The sequence below is a fragment of the Heloderma suspectum genome, chromosome 10, assembly GCF_057233095.1.
Source record: "Heloderma suspectum isolate Gila_16-S chromosome 10, 16-S_ref, whole genome shotgun sequence".
In the NCBI taxonomy this organism is placed as follows: domain Eukaryota; kingdom Metazoa; phylum Chordata; class Lepidosauria; order Squamata; family Helodermatidae; genus Heloderma; species Heloderma suspectum.
In genome coordinates, this window is record NC_139467.1 from 31,179,098 (window position 1) to 31,199,094 (window position 19,997).

The 19,997-nt window shown below is 47.1% G+C and overlaps 1 protein-coding gene across 3 annotated transcripts in view; it reads right to left on the bottom strand.

Annotated features, from left to right (window-relative positions):
- Positions 1-4,296: 4,296 nt before the first annotated feature.
- LOC146338045 (trophoblast glycoprotein-like) overlaps positions 4,297-19,997 on the bottom strand; it is a 40,606-nt gene continuing 24,905 nt past the window's right edge. Inside the window, exons 1-4 of one of the 3 annotated variants that reach the window (XM_084815763.1) lie at positions 16,994-18,293; positions 15,816-15,878; positions 14,203-14,513; positions 4,297-10,059 (exon numbers count right to left, since the gene is read on the bottom strand). In XM_084815763.1, the coding sequence (XP_084671889.1) occupies positions 9,222-10,059; positions 14,203-14,480 (1,116 nt within the window). In that variant the 5' untranslated portion in view covers positions 14,481-14,513; positions 15,816-15,878; positions 16,994-18,293 and the 3' untranslated portion in view covers positions 4,297-9,221. Of the gene's footprint in view, positions 10,060-14,202; positions 14,514-15,815; positions 15,879-16,993; positions 18,294-19,997 lie in introns of those variants that run through there. The other 2 variants (XM_084815761.1, XM_084815760.1) reach the window with 2 other exon arrangements.

Consider the following 19,997-nt stretch of genomic DNA (forward strand, 5'->3'; position numbering starts at 1 on the left):
TCTTGTTCCACCCACAAAACAGCTATTCAGTCAGAATGCAAAAACTGAGGAGGGGGCAGATTTAAAAGGCCAGGATGCTCTCTACCTTTGCCCCCTCACCACAAAGGAGGTTGCTCCACCCATCAAACACCTATCAACAGAGATCGCCGTTATCTATTTCAGATTCCCCCAACCATGAGTATTTCCAGCAAGCTAATAATGTCATAAATAAATCCTCAAGCATGATGTACAATTTAGCCTTGATTTTTTCTCCTCCTGTCAAAGTAATGGATTTTCAGCATGGGCATCCTGCCTTGGTCAAGTGTATCCATTTCCTCCCCACACACCCCATGCTTGGGCCCTGGGTATCTCTTGCCTCCTAGCAACACACTTACTCCAACGCCAGAATTCCTTTTTGTTTGCACTAAATATCAAAATGCTGCTATAAGGGATGGAAAAATCCGAAGCTCACTGTTAATCAGTCTCCTAAAAACATAATGTGGGTACACTGAAATTTTAGAAGTTTTTCCCTCCATCCCTGTACACAAAGTTGATGCTTTAGGTAATAATAAAAAAGTAACAATGGGTGCTACAGAATTCATGCTGGAACCTAAGGCTTGAACCTCTGACCCTTCCCAGCTGTGCCCTTGCTACAGTTCAAACAACATCAGGATTCTAGAGAGCAGCAGCCCAATAAACAAAAGTCTGGATGCTACATGTGAACCTAGATCAATGAGAAAAATGGAGGAGTGAATGAGAACAGAAGCTTAGAGATTGTGTGTGATTGTGATTCTGTGTATGTGTGTGCATGCAGAAATTCAGCAGTGGACAAAACTTACGGCAGCTGACTGGGCATGATGGGAATTATAGTCCAACACATCTGGAGGCCAACAGGTTGGGGACGGCTGATCTACACTGGCCAGCAGCAGCAGCCTCCAAGCTTTCAGGCAGGGCTCTTTCCCAGCCCTACCTGAAGATCCCAGGAACTGAACCTGGGACCCACTGCATGCAAAGCGTGTGCTCTATCACTGAGCTATGGTTTGGGGGGGGGGGAGACCTCCCTGTTGGCGCTTTATTAACTCATTAGCAAAGTACATCAATGCCAGTGTGAGGGGTCCAGTTTCAACCCACCAATCAATAAAGGATGTCCGCTAGCAACGCTGGAAAAGCTGGTCAGAGTTGACATTATTGGGCTAGATTGAAGATGGACCTTGCTCTGACTCAGATCAAAGCAGCTTCTTCCTGCCAGCAGGGTACACCCACATTTCCCATGGTGTTATCAGGGCTGGGTACACTTCACACTGACCCAGTTGATCAGCCAGCGTCGTTGTACCCAAGAAAGCACAATGGGATGCTGCCATCTAACGGGCACACATTCTTCTCTCTCCACAAACATTCCCTCCACCCCCCTGCAGCAGTTAGAAATAGTTTTAAGATTTTAGTCAGTCACGCTATAAAGATCAGAAGGCAGGACAGTTTTTGTTTCTTTTTCTGCCTTTTTGCAAGAAAACAAGGAAGTGACCATATACTTGATATCTTCACACACAAACACATCTCACCAAAATTTGCTTGATTTATTGACAGAGGTTTTCCTCAAAGGAAGCCTTCTGCAAAAGCAGTAGGTTCTTCTCCTCAGCTAACTTATTCACTATACATAGAAAAGCATTTTGGAATGTGAGAAAAAGTGAAATAATTTCCTCTCCCTTTGAATCTCTCACAAATCTCTTGCAGTGCTATCCCTTAGGGATGGATCTGTCCATATCACTTTCTAGAATGTTCACATTTTTTAAAGCACAAGTTCATTCTGTCCCGTTTCCACATCAGTTTGCAATTTTTTCAAGTCTACATGAAAATTCATACATGTTTTTATACCCAGTTTCTAAACTGGGGATAAAATGCACTTTTGTTGTTGTATGCACTTCCTCCTAAGGCAATTTCCCTAACGGATTGGAGAACTGCATTGCAAAATGTGGAGAAGTGTGACAAACACAAGGATAATGGCATTGCAGTTCACATATAACTATGAATTAGGTTGGTTGGTATTAAAATGCAAAACAAATTTCTCCCCTATCCCTAAATCCTATGCGTCAGAAATAAGGCACACTGAGTTCAGTGGGACTTACTCCTAAGTAAGTATGCATAGGATTGTAGCCATAACCATGTAAAAAGAGGCATTTGTACAGACAGAGATTTGAAAGCCCTTAGTACTTCTTTTATGGAAGGAAGAGCTCAGCTCCGTCCATATCGCAGCCTTTGATCACTGGGAGGGAAGGTAGGATCAGCAGCGCACAAAGATGTCATGATACAGATGACCAACTAGCAGCTTGTAAGCCATATCCAGTCCCCAATCCCAGGGGGTTTGGTTTTTGGTGAGCAGATACAGCTTCTTGAGGGACTTTGTTGAGGACCATGTTGGTTGAGGGTGATGGGAGTTGCAGTCCAACACACCTGGAAAGCACCAGATTGAGGAAAACTGGTTTAACGAATGGGATCACCCTGTGGGGATAAGACTCTGTCTAGGTTCACACAACATGATAACCCACACTCAGTGATTGAGTGTAGGTTGTTTGTTGAACTGTGGGTTGTTTGTTGAACCATTGGTTAGCACGTTGTCCAAACCCAGGACATTTTCCGCACGGTGGCTTCTTAACCACGCTGAACAACCCAACAACAAACCATGGATTCTCAAGGTGGCTTGTCAGGAAAAATAAGCCACACTGCATGGTTAACAAGCCACCCTGTGGAAAATGTCCTGGGTTTGAACAACATGCTAACCCATGGTTCAACAAACAACCCACACTCAACCACTGAGTGTGGGTTAGTGTGTTGTGTGAACCCGGTCTCTGTCTGAAACCCTGGAGAGCCAGTGAGTGTGGAGACTTGGAGTAGGGGAACATGTGGCCTTCCAAAAGTTGCTAGACTCCAACTCCCATTGGCCTCATTCAGCATGGCAAATAGCCTGGGATGATGGGAGTCGTAGTCCAAAACATTTGGAGGGCACCAGGTTGGGGAAGGCTATCTTAGAAGTTATCAAAACAGAGCCAAACAGCTTAACACCAAAGAGGTCTTAAAGAACTCAAATATGAAATGATGGAACTATTACGTTTGGAACTGATCACCACCATAATTAGCATCCTTAGCAGATGCAGAAGGCAAACAAAGAAGGGATGAGCTTCCCACAACCATCTAGCAGGCCCCAAAGGAATGGTAGGCTAGATAAGATCTGAGTCAGCATAAGCAATTCTTACATTCATAAGATAAGAGATGCTGGCTTCTCAAAGGGTTTGTAGCTTTCGTTGGGCAACAGGGAGGTAAATGCAGCCATCCATAACTCAAACAGGCCTAGGAAGCCCATTCTCTTGGCATCTGGTCCTATCAGCAGTAGTATGCTTACTTCAAAGATGGGCAGACGTTGGATGACAGATGAGGATCTGCTGGAAGATCTCTGGGTCATCTGCAGTAGATCACCAAGGGTTTCCAATTCCCAATGGTTTAACAACAGCAGCAACAAAAAGTCTACCCTCCCCCATCCTAAATTAGGTTGGTGAAATCAAGAAAGGTGGGCCGGGGACAGGAATGGACTGATGTGTGCAAGGACTTGTGTGCAAACTTTTCAGTTCTGGAACTGAAAACAAACTCCTGGGCTGAGCATGTGCTCAGAGGCACCCTTGTTCCCCAATTCTGTCTCTGTCTTCCTGAAGTGCTGTTTTGCACCTGGCTTTGGTTGGTGGACTTCAGGGTTCTACTGAAAAACAGGTTGCCCAAGTCCCAGTTTAGAGGTCTCTTTATTTCGGACTACTACGGTACTAACCAAGGGTAAGCAGAATAGCTCATCTCTTGTTCAACGACAGCCAACCCATGCGTTTAGGCTGCAATCCTATACGGCAGGGGTGAGGAACCTCTTTCAGCCAGAGCATCAAATCCGATTTCGGAGAAGCTCTCAGAGGCTGTGTTCCAAGTAGCGGGCAGGCCGAAGGCAAAAGGGGCGGAGCAAAAATACCCCAAATGCCAGCAAATTGTAGTTTCAAGCTCTTGCTGCCCGTAACTAAGCCTTAGGAGAGGCATTTCAACCACTTAGATTAGGGAAAAAAACCCACAAAAGCTGAGAAGCAACCACATGATTGGTGGTTGGGGCGGGAGGGAGTGACTGTCTGGGGACCCCATGACTGAGTGAATGAAGGTCACACTGAACTCAGTGGGGCTTACATCCAAGGAGACATGTCTAGGACTGCTTTGCCAGCTTTCTAGTGCACTTTGAATGAAGGTCTGGGGGTTTGCTGCAGGCTGAGCCATATGCTCAGAATAATGTGGAACAGCCCTCCTATCACTGTACCTCTTCAAAATGACAGTGGAGGATCACCTGGCCTGACTGTGAGCATCTTTTGTTTGTTGTTGTTTATTCGGTCAGTCGCTTCCGACTCTTCCAGCCCACGCCAGAGCTTCCTGTCAGCCGTCATCACCCCCAGTTCCCCCAAGGTTGAGTCCGTCACCTCCAGAATATCATCCATCCATCTTACCCTTGGTTGGCCCTTCTTCTTTTTGCCTTCCACTTTCCCTAGCATCAGCATCTTCTCCAGGGTATCCTGTCTTCTCATTATGTGGCCAAAGTACTTCAGTTTTGCCTTTAATATTCCCTCAAGTGAGCAGTCTGGCTTTATTTCCTGGAGTATGGACTGGTTTGATCTTCTTGCAGTCCAAGGCACTCTCAGAATTTTCCTCCAGCACCACAGTTCAAAAGCACTTATCTTCCTTCGCTCAGCCATCCTTATGGTCCAGCTCTCGCAGCCATAGGTTACTATGGGGAATACCATTGCTTTCACTATGTGGACCTTTGTTGTCAGTGTGATGTCTCTGCTCTTCACTATTTTATCAAGATTTGTCATTGCTGTCCTCCCAAGAAGCAAACGTCTTCTGATTTCCTGGCTGCAATCAGCACCTGCAGTAATCTTTGCGCCTAGAAATACAAAGTCTGTCACTGCCTCCACGTTTTCTCCCTCTATTTGCCAGTTATCAATCAAGCTGGTAGCCATAATCTTGGTTTTTTTGAGGTTTAACTGCAACCCAGCTTTTGCACTTTCTTCTTTCACCTTTGTCATAAGGTTCCTCAGCTCCTCCTCACTTTCAGCCATCAAAGTGGTATCATCTGCATATCTGAGATTGTTAATGTTTCTTCCAGCGATTTTAACTCCAGCCTTGGATTCATCAAGCCCAGCACGTCGCGTGATGTGTTCTGCGTACAGGTTGAATAGGTAGGGTGAGAGTATACAACCTTGCCGTACTCCTTTCCCAATCTTAAACCAGTCCGTTGTGCCGTGGTCTGTTCTTACCGTTGCTACTTGGTCGTTATACAGATTCCTCAGGAGGCAGACAAGATGACTTGGTATCCCCATACCACCAAGAACTTGCCACAGTTTGTGATGATCCACACAGTCAAAGGCTTTAGAATAGTCAATAAAACAGAAATAGATGTTTTTCTGAAACTCCCTGGCTTTCTCCATTGTCCAGCGGATTTGGCAATTTGGTCTCTAGTTCCTCTGCCTTTTCTAAACCCAGCTTGTACCTCTGGCAATTCTCGTTCCATGAATTGCTGGAGTCTACCTTGCAAGATCTTGAGCATTACTTTCCTGGCATGTGAAATAAGTGCCACTGTTTGATAGTTTGAACATTCTTTGGTGCTTCCCTTTTTTGGTATGGGGATATAGGTTGATTTTTTCCAATCTGTTGGCCATTCTTGTGTTTTCTAAATTTGCTGGCATATGGCATGCATCACCTTGACAGCATCATCTTGCAAGATTTTAAACCATTCAGCTGGGATACCATCATCTCCTGCTGCCTTATTAGCAATGCTTCTTAAGGCCCATTCCACCTCACTCTTCAGGATGTCTGGCTCTAGCTCACTGACCACACTGTCAAATCTATCCCCGATATTATTACCCTTCCTATACAGATCTTCCGTATGTTCTTGCCACCTTTTCGTGACCTCTTCTGCTTCTGTTAGGCCCTTGCCATCTTTGTTTTTGATCATACCCATTTTTGCCTGGAATTTACCTCCGATGTTTCTAATTTTCTGGAAGAGGTCTCTTGTCCTTCCTATTCTATTATCTGCTTCCACACATTGCTTGTTTAAAAATAAGTCCTTATCTCTTCTGGCTAACCTCTGGAATTTTGCATTTAATTGGGCATATCTCCCCCTATCACTGTTGCCTTTTGCTTTCCTTCTTTCTTGGGATGCTTCCAGTGTCTCAGCAGACAGCCATCTTGCCTTCTTGGTTTTCTTCTTGTTTGGGATGTTTTTTGTTGCCGCCTCCTGAACAATGTCGCGAACTTCTGTCCATAGTTCTTCCGGGACCCTATCTACTAAATCTAGTCCCTTAAATCTATTCTTCACCTCTACTGTATATTCATGAGGAATATTCGTGAGCTCATATCTAACTGATCTGTGGGTCTTCCCTATTCTCTTTAGTCTGATTCTGAGTTGTGCAATAAGAAGTTCGTGATCTGAACTACAATCAGCTCCAGGTCTTGTTTTTTACGGACTGCATAGATGTCCACCACCTTTGGCTACAAAGGATGTAGTCAATCTGATTTCGGTGTGGACCGTCTGGTGAAGTCCATGTAAAAATCATCTCTTAGGTTGTTGGAAGAGAGTGTTTGTTATGCACAGTGAGTTGTCTTGGCAAAATTCTATCAGCCTATGTCCCGCTTCATTTTGTTCTCCCAGACCATGCTTGCCTGTAGTTCCAGGTGTCGTTTGACTACCCACCTTAGCATTCCAGTCTCCTGTAATGAAAATAACATCTTTTTTTGGCCTACTATCCAGTAGGTGCTGCAGATCCTCATAGAACTGATCTACTTCTGCTTTTTCAGCATCTGTGGTTGGGGCGTATATTTGGATCACTGTGATGTTAAATGGCTTACCCTGAATTCGAATTGAGATCATTCTGTCATTTTTTGGATTGTATCCAAGCACTGCTTTAGCCACTTTATTATTAATTATGAAGGCTACTCCATTTCTTCTGTGGTCCTCTTGTCTACAGTAGTAGATCTGGTGGTCATTTGATGTGCAGTGGCCCATTTACACCAGCCTAAAATCCCACATTTAAAACAGGGCTTTCTGCTTCTGTTTTAAATGCAGGATCACGACCAACTCCCTTTACATGTGCTTCCTTCTCCCCCTTCTCTGAGTCTTCCCTATGTTTCATTGATCCAGCTCCTCTTCTTGTGGCTTCTCCTTTTTCAAGGAGGGAACTCAAGTGGAACACAAGCAGGGTGATGTGATACCTCATTATCTCCGATCTATTTCAAAAAGGAATAACAGGCATTTTGTGCAGGAGATGCCCTGGAGGGTAACAGTGTCATCTAAAGAGCCCGCAAACTTCCATTGAGTGAGCAATCTCAATAGTGGGATAAAAGCTCCATGTGAAGAAACCCTGAGTGCTGTCAAAGTTTCCCTGCATATAGAAAATTAGCATGCCAGGAAGATTTCTAGCCTACTCCTCCCACAACATGGTTATTTTCTACATGCAGAGAAGTTTTGGCCTGGGATAGCATTCCATCATGCTGTACTCTGAGGCAGTGGGTTAGTGGTAAACACTGAACTGCAGGCACTCATGACAGTCCCCGCCCCAGCCACGCCCCCCCCCCAAGAGTCCAAAAATGCAGGCAGCTGTGTTGATCCATATCAACAAACCAGTTCTAGCAGTTTTCATCTCCACCAGGAGCAGGTCTTCTGTAAACTTCATGGGTCTTAACAGGCCATTCAAGACCAAGCCACTCCAGACTACTTTGCATTACAACAGGGAACAACATACTCTTGCTGGGAAAATTTATGGTCCCCCACCCCACCCCAGGCTCCTGGGAAGATTTCAGCTAAGCTCAGAGGGAACAGGGTAGGTAGGTAGGTGTGTGTGCGCGTGCACGTGCACACGTTAAAAATGGGGGAGGGTTAAAAGAGTGGTGATGCTGCATCCATGTAAGCACGTGTGGCTCCGCTACTCCAGGGGTGGTCAAAAGGTAGATCTCCAGTTGTTTTGAAATTCAACTCCCAGAGGCCCCTGCCAGCATGGCCAATAGTAAAGAATGCTGGGAGTGGAAGTCCAACACATCTGGAGATCTACTTTCTGCCCACCCACCCTGCACAATACTACTTGCTCTGAAGTGTTACAGTTGCAGACAGATGTGCTTCAGGATCCCTTTGAATATGTAGATGAGCTCTCATGGAGGAGTAAATAACTACTAAAGGAGATCACCATCAAACCTCCGAACTGGCTGCTGCCAAGTCTTTATCTGACTCTGTTCCATCATTGGCGCCCTTCTGTAAAATGATCCAAGTTATTTGGCCATGTCTGACGTAAGCCCCACTGTGTCCCCAGGAACCAGTTCCTCAATTCCAGTATCAGAGTCAGTATGCCTACATATACCAGTTGCTGGAGGAACATGGGCGGGAGGATGCTCTTGCACTTGTGACCTGCTTGTGGGTTCTTGGTCCATGGCTGGTTGGCCACTGTGTGAACAGAATGCTGGACTAGATGTACCCTTGGTCTGATCCAGCAGGGCTCTTATATTCTTAACAGATAAGCAGTCCTGTTGACACAGGACAAAGGAAGACTCTCCAGGTTCTATATGACTGGACTGGAAAAATCCTAAACACTTGGCCCTCCAGGAAGCTAAACATAAGTGGTTGCATCCAGACTTAAGCAGAATCAGCTGCATTGATGGAAGTGGACTTCCCTGCCTCTTCCTCCCCACAGCAGCCCCTCCAACCCCCTGAAAATGCTACAAAGAGAGCCAGAAGACCCTGCTGAATGAGATGAGCTGTGGTATGCTGGGGAGGAGATGCCCAAAAATGGAGCCCTTCCTCTCATGGAAGGTCCCTTCCTCTCAAAGAAGGCAGATCCTGGATCCAACCATTGATGATGGCACATAAGAATCTTGATAGCTTCCCCCACAACCATTTCCAGAACTGGCACCTAGAAGTATGAAATATATTTTTTTCCAGCTTAGTTTTAAATGAATCAAACCTCCTGCAAAATGTTAATGATGGATAGGAAAGGAGGACCTTTGAGTCTGTGCCCAGCATTTACTCCACAATTCCATCCTCCTTAAAAGGCTTGGGTTTTGATGGAGGAGAAGGCACCTCCAAGCCGCAGGGTTCATCCCAAAGAACAGACGCTACTGGGCCCCTGACAAGACACAGCAGCAAAAAACAGATCTTGAAAAGACTTCGAAAGAGATCAACTGCATCATATGTCCAGTGCTGGGACTTGTGTGATGCGGTGATCAGAATCAATTTCATAGTGATAGCGGTACTCCTCCATCAGGTTCTGGCAGGTATCCCTCATGCTGTTCATCCATGTCTTGATGCCCTTACGATTCAAGTAAAGGACAAAGAGAAAGATGACCCCAATGACTCCTAGGACTACACCTAAGGCAGCATAAGAGGTCTGAAGAGTGTTTTCTCCAGGCTGGGTAGAGTGGCATTCCAGATCCACCCCCACCAGTTCCATCAGGGAGGCATTCTTCATATCCCGAGGGAAAGCACAGGCAAGTTTTTCCATGTCCGCTACCTGCCCGCTTTGGTTCAGCCAGCTCACCAGGTCTTCGATGTCACAGTTGCATATGAAAGGGTTGTCCTTCAGGAAGAGGCGGAGATGGGGCTGTCTTGCAAGGGCAGATAACCCTCCCCTCCTCAAGGTCTTGAGGGCGTTCATGGTCAGATCAAGGTATTTAAGGTCCAGGCCAGCAAAGGTGGAGTTCTTAATGTCCACCAGGGAGTTATTCCTCAAGTCTAAGTGCTCCAGTTTGGACAGACCAGACAACATGCCTGTGGGCAAGTAGACAATGTCATTGCTGGTGAGCTCTAGCCTGGAGAGGTTCTGAAAGCCACCTTGGGCCAGGGCAGCTGCCATAAATTGAATGGCAGAGGAGTTGTGCAGCGAGTGGCTAAGGTTTAGCTCCTGGATGGAGTTGTTTCTAGCGTTGAAAGCATCTGGGTGGATGGCAGCCAGATGATTATGACTCAAGTCCAAGTAACGCAAGCTCTGGAGAGCAGAGAAGGCCTGCGACTCCACAGTGTTAATCCTGAAGAGAGAAAATAGACAAGATTTCAGTCATGGGCAACTCCTGTCACACTAAAAGTGCAATCCCACGCTGGCTGGGGAATGCTGGGAGTTGGAGGACTTTTTCTGGTCAAATATGCACAGGATTGCACCCTTAAGAAGATGATACAAGATAGTTAATTCTGTAAGGTTGTTCCACGAAAAAGGGGAAGATCCCTCTGATCCAGATGGGATTTTTAAAATCTGGCATAGCAGACTGACATTTCTTCTTAACAGGGGCATTCCTAGGCCTGGGCCCATGGGATCTCAGCCCAGAACTATTTCCTAAGGCCCCCAATTGATTCCCCAGAACCTGGGAGTCCATTAGTGCCAACAGAAGGTTGTCTTTTCCTCAGTTTAATTGCCATGCAGGAAGCAATTTTCATGGGGAATTGCAGCTGGGGGGGGGAGTGTGGAAAGGTTAACTCTCCCCTCCCCACATGCTTCAAAACCTACATCCCCACCCCCAAATCTCTCTCCCTGCATGGCACTTAAGCTTAGAAAAAACTTCTTCCATTGGTTTATGATTATCTTAACTGAAGAATTTGTTTTATCTGAAATTATTTGGATGAGCAATTAATTAGCTGGCTATGCCTCTTGTGAAATTAAAATAAATCCTAGTGATTAGTTCTACATTTGCATGTATAGATATAAATCAACATATGAAAATTTCATGCACACATATGTCCTATGGGCCTGGGTTCCGAATCTTTTAAGTGCCCAGCAACACCCTTGCTTCTTAAGGTGCTCCATTCTGGACTTTAAAAAAAACCTTTAAATCTTTTATTGCAGAGGTAGGCACCCTGGCGTCAGTGGAGGCCAGTGTCTTCAATGTCAGTGGGGCAGTGAATCCACTCTGGGTTTCAAACAGAACTGGTCAGAACTCTAAAGGACCTATCCGAGGTGTTTCCGCACCTTGGATAGCTCTTTCAGAATTCTGACTGGTTCTGACTGAAACCCGGAGCAGATACACCGCCCCACTGACATCAGAGACACCAGCCTCCACCACATGGCATCCTCCAGATGTTCTGGACCACAGCTCCCATCAGCCCCAGCCAGCAGGACCAATGGTCGGGGATTATGGGAGTCATAATCCAAAACATGTGGACGGCACTACGTTACCTATCTTGGTTTCATTGTTCCTCCAAGAATAGGGTTTGTTTTAAAGAGGTAAAATTATGTATTTATTTATTTCATCTCATTTTTTGTTTCATTTCTATACTGCCCAATAGCCAAAGCTCTCTGGGTGGTTCACAAAAATTAAAACTAAAAAGCACACCTGGTTAAGGTGTAACATTTTAACTGAATTCAAAGACGCCCGAAGGGTAACTGACTCTGTGGGCCCATCTTCCTGACAGCTGCTCTCTCTTCCATTTCAGCAGTGGCCCTCGTATCTCATATCTACAGATCATCAGACAGGCTCATCTCCCCGGCCGCTCTGTGCTCCCTGGGGGAAATAAGCCACACAGACCTGAGCTTTTGTGAGTGCTTCAATCATCCAGGACCGCCCCCTGGATGGTTGGAGGAGCATCAGGGAGCCCATGCCTCTGATCTCAGAAACCAGATGTGCAGGATGGGCTCCCCCTCGTGCTTCTTGCTGCCAACAGAAATGAGAGCGGGCATCAGAGCATCAGTGCAAGGCTTTCACTGCCATCTCCAACAAGCCTGTTGCCATGGTGATGCCTGCACCTCCCAACCAAAGGTGGCAAGCTACACAAGAGTAGCGCATAGCCCAGACTGGGGGGCACTAACTGTAGGTGAACGTACAGAACACAGCAACCGAGACAGGTCAAGCACCATCCGCAAAAGGCAAACTGAGCTGGGTTTCCAGGGCTGTGCATTTTCAGCAACCGCATCATAACGGAGCAGAAGCATTGAATTTCAGACTAGGCACAGAATCCAGCACTCTCAGAAATCGTGAGCTTGGGTTGCGTGTGTGTGTTATGGTAAGTTGCTAGACCTCACAGCTGCAAAGAAAGGCTTGGAAATGCAGAGCCCTGAAAACAGATTGCGAAGTCTAGAGAGAGATCCGAAGCCCAAGGAGCAGCCTCGGGGTTGGGAGAGTGGCTCAGTGTCCCGTGTAGCTCCTTGTAGCCAGCAGAAGCAAATTAACTATTCAGATTAAATGTGTATTTTATTTATTCATTCATTCATTCATTCATCCATCCATCTATCCATCCATCCATCCCATTTCATTTTTCTATACAGCCCAATAGCCGAAGCTCTCTGGGTGGTTCACAAAAATTAAAACCAAAGAGCACACAACAATATATATGCAGCAACCTAGCGGTGAGGAAAATGGCAGATGGTCTATACATGCTCAATGACCAGGCATCTACCCACATTCCAAGTATGCTGCTTGAGGGCCCAGTATGTACACAGAACTGAAGGTGGTTGGCTGGACTGGACTATTTCAGACTGCAGAGGCAAGGGACAATTATTGGATGCTTCTCCATGTAATGCACACATACACACAAACCCTGCAAGTAAAAAACTAGCATGGCAGGGGAAAATATTCTAGCACAGTCCACTCCCTGGTATGCTACTTTTATACTTGCAGGGAGGATTAAAAAAAAGTTACAGAACAGCATTCAAAAACTGTGATACCCTCAGCTGCAGTACGGGGTCTGTATGTCTGAAAGATGTTGCACAAGTCCCCCAAGATGGAACATGATGGCCTCTTGTTCAGAAGGATATCCTTATTTATTTGTTTGTTTGTTTATTAAATTTATTAATCACCCAGCCACTCTGGGCTATGTACAACATATAATAAAACAGTTTAAAACAATAAAATTCTACAATAAAAACATTTTCTAAAATACCCTAACCCACCCCAAATGCCTGCCTGAACAACCACGTTTTTAATGCACGGCAGAAGCTCATTAAAGAGGGGGCATGACAGAGAACCTTAGGGAGGGAGTTCCACAGAGTGGGGGCCACCGCAGAAAAGGCCCTCTCCCTCGTCCCCATCGGTCTAGCTGTCCTGACTGATGGGACAGAGAGAAGGCCATCCGAGGCTGATCTTGTTAAGCGGTCTGTCTGGTGGTGCTGGAGGCGCTCCTTGTGGAGGCACAGTATTATCCTCAGCCCAAGATATTAGTACAGGATAAGAAGTGAATCTGATGGTGGTAATAATTAAATTTTCATCTTTTATTTCAGGTGAGCAAGACTCTAACCTTTTATTTACAGAGGGACAAAGAAATATAGGCAAGCACTGGTCACTAAGTAATCTGCTGTCAGCTTCCAATGAGTGCAAATAAATATGGGGTTTTAACTTAATTTTATGGTAATGTGCTGCTGTCTTGTGAATTGTTTTAAACTGCTGTCTTAAATTATTGTAATTTATTGCAATGAGATTGCATTCCCAACAGTTTTATGTTTATTTTTCTGTAACCTGCTTTGTGAGGTCTTTGTGCTAAAAAGTGGCATAGAAATATTCAAAAGGAAAGCAACAACTGTTATTATTTAGCAAAACTGCCACACTTTAAATTTAAACACAACAGAGAACCTGCATGTAGTTGGGGGTTTGGAGAGTGTTCCTCCAGCATTATTTTAACTTCTGTAAACCACCCAGACAGCTTCGGCTATGGGGCAATATAGAAATACGAAATAATAATAATGTTGATGATGATGATGATAATTATAATAAAAAATTAAACTGTTCCATTACCAAAACTTTTCAGGCTTTCAGCCTGGAAGAAGATAAAGGATTCTGAATATGATGGCATTTCAGTTTATTTCTAATGCCCCCATTTATGTTAAGCCTTTCAGATGGAAATATATATTTAAAATCAGGGGTGGGGAAAGCCAGAGGCTTTGGCCTACAACTCCCATCCACAACATAGCCAATGATGAGGGATCATGGGAGTTGTAGGCCAAACTATCTGGAAGTCCATAAGTTACCCCTCTGATTTAAATCCTTCCTCCATTCCCTTCCAGTGATCAAATTTGGGGTGAGGACTTAATGAAATCTACACGCCTGACTCCGGAATTCCCCTAATTTTAGCCATATTATGACCCCACCCCATAGCCTTCTAAAAAAAAGTAGCTAGGGGGGGGCAGACTGCCCCCTTCTGTGGTTCCCCTGTAATTTGAGCACTGTTCCCCACTTTCCACTGGGCTTTACCTGTTGTTGGCCAGCGAGAGTGTGACCAGGTTGGGCAGCCCTTGGAGGTCCTGGCTGCCGACGTGGGCGATCCAGTTGCCAGTTATGAAGAGGTTGCGGGTGTAGCCAGGAATGCCAGCTGGGATGGCAGTCAGCTCCTTCTGGACACACTTGACGGTGCGGGCCGGTTCTGAGCACTCACAGGGGACAGGGCACAAGTGGCAGGAAAGGGGGGCAAGGAACAGGAAAAGGAGCCCCCAGGAGCCCAGAACGGCACCGGGAGGGTCACGAGGGGTCATTTCCAACACGCCTCCAATGGCGAAGGATCCTGGCTGATGAAGGAAAAGAGGTCATCAGAACCCATAACAGCTGAGAGAGAGAGAGACCTGCCTCGCTGGATAACCTTCCTTCAAGATAGCAAGGTCAGAGCTGGCCCAAGACATTTTGCTGCCTGAGGCAAAGGCCAAGATGGCGCCCCCGCCATTCCACAAACGGAAACCGATTGGACTCGCAGATTAATCTTTCTTCAACACTGGTGACTGGACAGCACCCTCTGTTGCACCTGAGGGCAGCAGGATAGCTTAGGGGACACAGGCTGCATGGCACGCACAGCTCCATCCTCCCACAACACCTTGCCCCAGCTCTGTGCCACAAACCCCATCCCACCAAGCACCTGCTGCGTGAGGGGGCCATCTCACTCTGCACAATGGGACCAGCGGAGGCTGGTGGCTCCAATGTCAGTGGGGCAGTGGATCCGCTCCAGGTTTCAGTCAGAACCACTCAGAACTCTAAAGGAGCTCCCCAAGGTGCAAAGCACACCCTGGAGTTCTGACTGAAACCCGGCACGGATTCACTGCCCCACTGGCATTGGAGCCACCAGCCTCCACTGCATGGGACAGAGGGCCCCAAGCAGAGCCGTGAGAAGCAGAACAGAGGAGCGTGGCAATGTAGCATAGCGGTTACATCAGCCTTCCCCAACCGGGTCCCCTCCAGGCGTGTTGCACTACAACTACCACCAGCCCCAGCCAGGACGATTGGAGTTGCCGTCCAGCACACCTGGAGGGCTCCAGGTTGGGTAAGGCTGGGTTCAAGGGTTGGATTCAGTCCCGGGAGAGCCAGCTTCAAATCCCCACTCAGCTACACTGGGTGACTTTGTGCCAGTCACTGTCTGTCAGCCTACGCTACCTTCCAGGGTTGTTGTATGGAGAGAAAACGCAGGAGGTGGGACTATGTATGCCCCCTTGAGCTCGTTGGAGGGAGGGCAAGATAAATATGTAATGAAAATGTCCCTTGTCTTCCAAAAACGAAGTCCAGCCCCAGCACTGCACTCACATGGATTACAATTACTGCTTAATCTTAGCATGCATATATATATATATATATATATATATATATATATATCCCGTCTGCCTTCCACAAAGCGGCCACAGTTGCACTCCCAGGTGAAGTTCCATCCAGGCCAAGACCTGCTTAGCTTCAGCAAGGATGCTCATATCAGGCACCTTCAAACTGTATCCTGGGAGCTAGCACTGCCAGAGAGTTTAAAATGCTTTGCACATAGTGTGTGCCTAGACTGTTGGACTGGGAGTCGGGAGATCCGGGGTCTAGTCCTCCAGACTCTCAGCTGAACCTACCTCACAAGGTTGTTGTTGTGAGGATAAAATGGAGAGGAGGATTCTGTATGCTGCTTTGGGTTCCTTAAGGAGGAAAAAAGGCAGGATATAAGTGTAATAAATACATATCGGTAATCCTTACAAACAACCCTGTAAGGTAGGTCAGAATTATTATCCCCAGCATTGCAAGATGGGGGAACTCTGGCTAAAAGACAGGGGAGGGACCGGAGCTCAGTGGCAGTCCCTATGCCGGCCTTCCCCAACCTGGTGCCCTCCAGAGGTGTAGGATTGCAATTCCCATCATTCCCAGGCAGCATTAGTCCCTGGAAAGCTGCTACTAGTCAGAGGAGACAATACAGGGCTAGGTCCTGAACCTGGTGTCCTCCAGTTTTGTTGGCCTATAACTCCCATCATTCTCAGCTGGCTGGGGATGATGGGATTTGTAGGCCAACAAACCTGGAAGGTATCCGGTTGGGGAATGCTGACCTAGATGGACAAATTGTCAATTCAACAGGCCAGTTGATAAACATTTCTGAAGGCACAAACCACCAGGCCGAGCCTAGGACGCCAAGCATCGCAGTAGCACTCGCAGATTCTCAGTTTTCTAGGCCTTCCTTTTTTCCACCTTCATCTCCGTCTCACAAATACTCCTGCCCCCCTTTCCAGCCTGGTCTACACATGGCGCAGAATAAAATGGGGCAGGTGGAGATGAGGTGGTCAAGTTCTGAGATGGTAGAATACCCTGTACCATTTTGGACGACAGGGAGGGGCAGCCAGTTTGGAATGCTCCCTGCAAGGAGAAAGCCAGCACAACAGGGAGCAGGCAGGGTTAAAATCTTATTGTGGTAGCTTTCTTTTTAATTAAAGAGAAGTAGTTCTTGTTTTTAATATTGGATAGTAATTTTTTTTACTGGTATTACCCCTAGTCCACTCTACCCCTTCGGAATTGTCATTCTGTTGCAAGGGCAAATTCTACCTGCCTCCTTGTCCACAGTCCATCCCCACCCACCACAACATAATGGTCTCCCCCCCCGCCCGCCCCAAATCCCATCCCATTTGTCTCCGCACACTGAAGCTGCCTGCCCCCCTGCTCATCCCCCGCCCCCGCGAATCTTGGCCAAACACTCAAGAGTGGGATGCCTGCCCTACTCCCCTGATAAAGACAAAAATGACCCCCCCCATCTCCCCGAAAGTTGCACCTTTTTTCTCCCTCCGCTTTGCAAGTCGAGGACTTCTGTCTGGCTCAGCTGCTTCTCCAAACACGACCGACACCCCCCCCCCCCCAATTAAAAAAAATAAAATCTGATGCAAACTTCTTTCGGGTGAGAGCCCTTCCTTGCTTCCTCCTCCTTCGCCGCCGCCCCAAGGCAAGGACCTCTCCGCTTCCCAGCACGGATCTGCCGGCGGGCGCACACAATGGGATGAAATAAATTCAAAGGCAAAACCGGGGGGCGGGGCTAGCGGGGGAGGGGCCCCCGCCTCTCTTTCCCACCCGCCGCCGCCGCCGCCGCCTCCTTAAAGACATAGACACCCGCCCCGCAGGGCTCAGGCGACCTCGCGCTCCCTCCTTTGCCCTCTCTCGCCCCCAGGGCGGTGGGAATCGCGGATCACTCAGAAGAAGGGGGGGCAGGGATGGAAATGAACCCAGTCTCAGGCAGCCTTCCCCGACTGGGCGTCCTCCAAATGTCTGGGACTACAACTCCCATCATCCCCGGGCAGCTTGGACAGTGCGAGCTGGGAACGATGGGAGTTGCACCCCAACACATCTGGGGAGGTCTGACCCAAAGCGTCATAACTGCAAGGGGCATTTCCTCTGCTGTAGCTCCCGACGACCACAGCAAAAGCCAGAAGGAATGTTGTGGTACCCAAAACAGCAGCAGGAGCATCTTTCATGGGTTAAAGGCAACTTTGCAAGGTACAGACAGAAGCAGAGGTCCCTTAAAAGACTGGGCGGTGTTATAAACCTTCAGGGAAAAGACGCAAATTCAGGGGCAAGAACAGAAGCTTTGAGTGCACAAGGTCACAGGTTCTGTACTACCTGGCATGTTCAGGTTCAGCTGCGCCTGGAAAAAAAAGAAGCTTGCAGGGCCAGAGAGATGCTGCCAGTCCGTGGAGGCAACACTGAGCCAAATGGGCCAAGTGCTTGATTCCAGGTACATGGCAGGCAGCTCCTTATCTTCTGTAGGTGTTTGGATTACAACTCCCATCATCCCAGACCGTTTGCCATGTGGGATGGGGCTGATGGGAGTCAGGATCCAAAAAAGATCAGGAGAGCATCAGGTAGCCTGCCACTGTTCTATACTATCAGCCTTCTCCAACCTGGTGGTGCCCTCCAGATGTATTGGACTACAAGTCCCATCACTGCCAGTCCACATGGGTGACGGTCAGTGATGCTGGGACTTGTAGTCCAAAACATTGGTAGAAAAGCCAAACCTTTCTTTCCCCCACCCCACACCCATTTTATCCCAGGGTTGAAAATCTAATGGATAGATCGATGTGCATCAATTTCCTGGAGTTTAGGAACTTTAGACATTTACTTTATTCAAATAGCTTGAATGTTAGAAAAAAATACAGGAAGTCAAAGCTAGAAAATAGAATCTGCAGAATCTTATTTACTAGACACTTGACTTGAGTCCTGGAAGGAGCCAACCTGGGCTGTAAACAGCACTTACCATGTAGGTGTTGCTACTACTTTGGTTCAACTGCTACCAGACCAGCTTTCCCCAATCTGGCACCCTCCACATGTTTTTAGACTACAACTCCTATCACTCTCAGGCAGCAATGGCCAGGCTGGCTGGGGAGTGTGGGAGCTGTAGTCCAAAATATCTGGAGGGCACCAAGTTGGGGAAAGCTGTGCTAGATTATATTCTGTGCAGCCAATTCCCTTAGAAACACTGCACATGCACACGCACACACTGATCCCGCTCTTAGCAAACTGTTATTATAGGAATGGATGGGGGAGATGCTAGCTACACCTGTTGCAGGTAACTGCAGGCCTGCCTGCATTAATTTAAATAGCCCCCTCCCACCTATTCAAGGATGAAAGCAATTACTGCTACCAACAGCAGTTTAACTATATAGATTTTGAACTACGTTTCATAAAGTAGTTATAATTAACATTCAATGACATGCTGAACACTTAAACAGTGATGGGGAGTATTCAAATAGTCATACCCTACCTCCAGGGAATGTTGGGAAGTATAGTTCTGTGAAAGGAGCTAGGGATCTGTGATGGAGAATTCTCAACACACGTTCCAAAACTACGATACCCAGGATTGGGGGGGGGGGTATGACAGTTAAACCACTGGTATAAAACCAACATAAGATTTACAAGTGGGATCTACCACAAAAGGTTGCAGTGTGGAGTGCTTCTGTTTCAAATATTCGATTCCATTCACCCTCCCACCTGCTTTCCGCTCTTTGCGCAGCATTCTGCTGCTAGAGCACACTCAGTCCTCATTGGGCTGTTTCAGGGGGGTTCTCCCTATAGACTCCACCCCCCAAATTGGGTATATTTCTGCAAACCTTGGGGGTGCACTGCGTCGGCTGATCCCTCCCTCTTGTGTGCAGGTAGTGCCGTTTTGGCTACATAATGGCACACAGCCTGGACAATGGCAATAGAGGGAATGATAGTGGAGATATGCCCTTAAAAGTCTTTAGTAGGGATTCATCCAGGTTTAGGATGGGCCCATAACAAATCCTCAGCCACTGTCACATTGCAAGATGGATTTAAGCTGCCGCCTTTGGCATGGCTGCTGCTCCCTGTGAGCTATCCAATCCCCTTAATTATGGATATGTTTATGGAAACGCTCAAAAGAGATACCTCCACCCAAGCTGTCGTGGAATGGCTCTGAATTCCCTTTGATCTCTCCTTACAAACAGAGGCACTATGCACAGGCGGGCTGGAGGCGCCAGGGCCTGTTTTTGCCTTTGTGATCTGCTCTCCTGCAAAACAAGGAGCAGGGGAGAGGGGTTGGAGGCGACAAGATAGATGACATTTTTCCAATAGAAAAGTATTTATTTGGCTTTTAAACGGCAGGCTTGGAAAAAACACTTCCTAATCAGCTTATCAATCACCACAAAGGGTCATCTTGGTTGGAATCAAGGCAGCTGCCAAGCTGATAGCCACCATGCTTTTGGTTGGGGGGAGGCAAGCAACTCAGGAATTCAGGGTAAACCCCTTCCTGTGACTGTCCGACATGC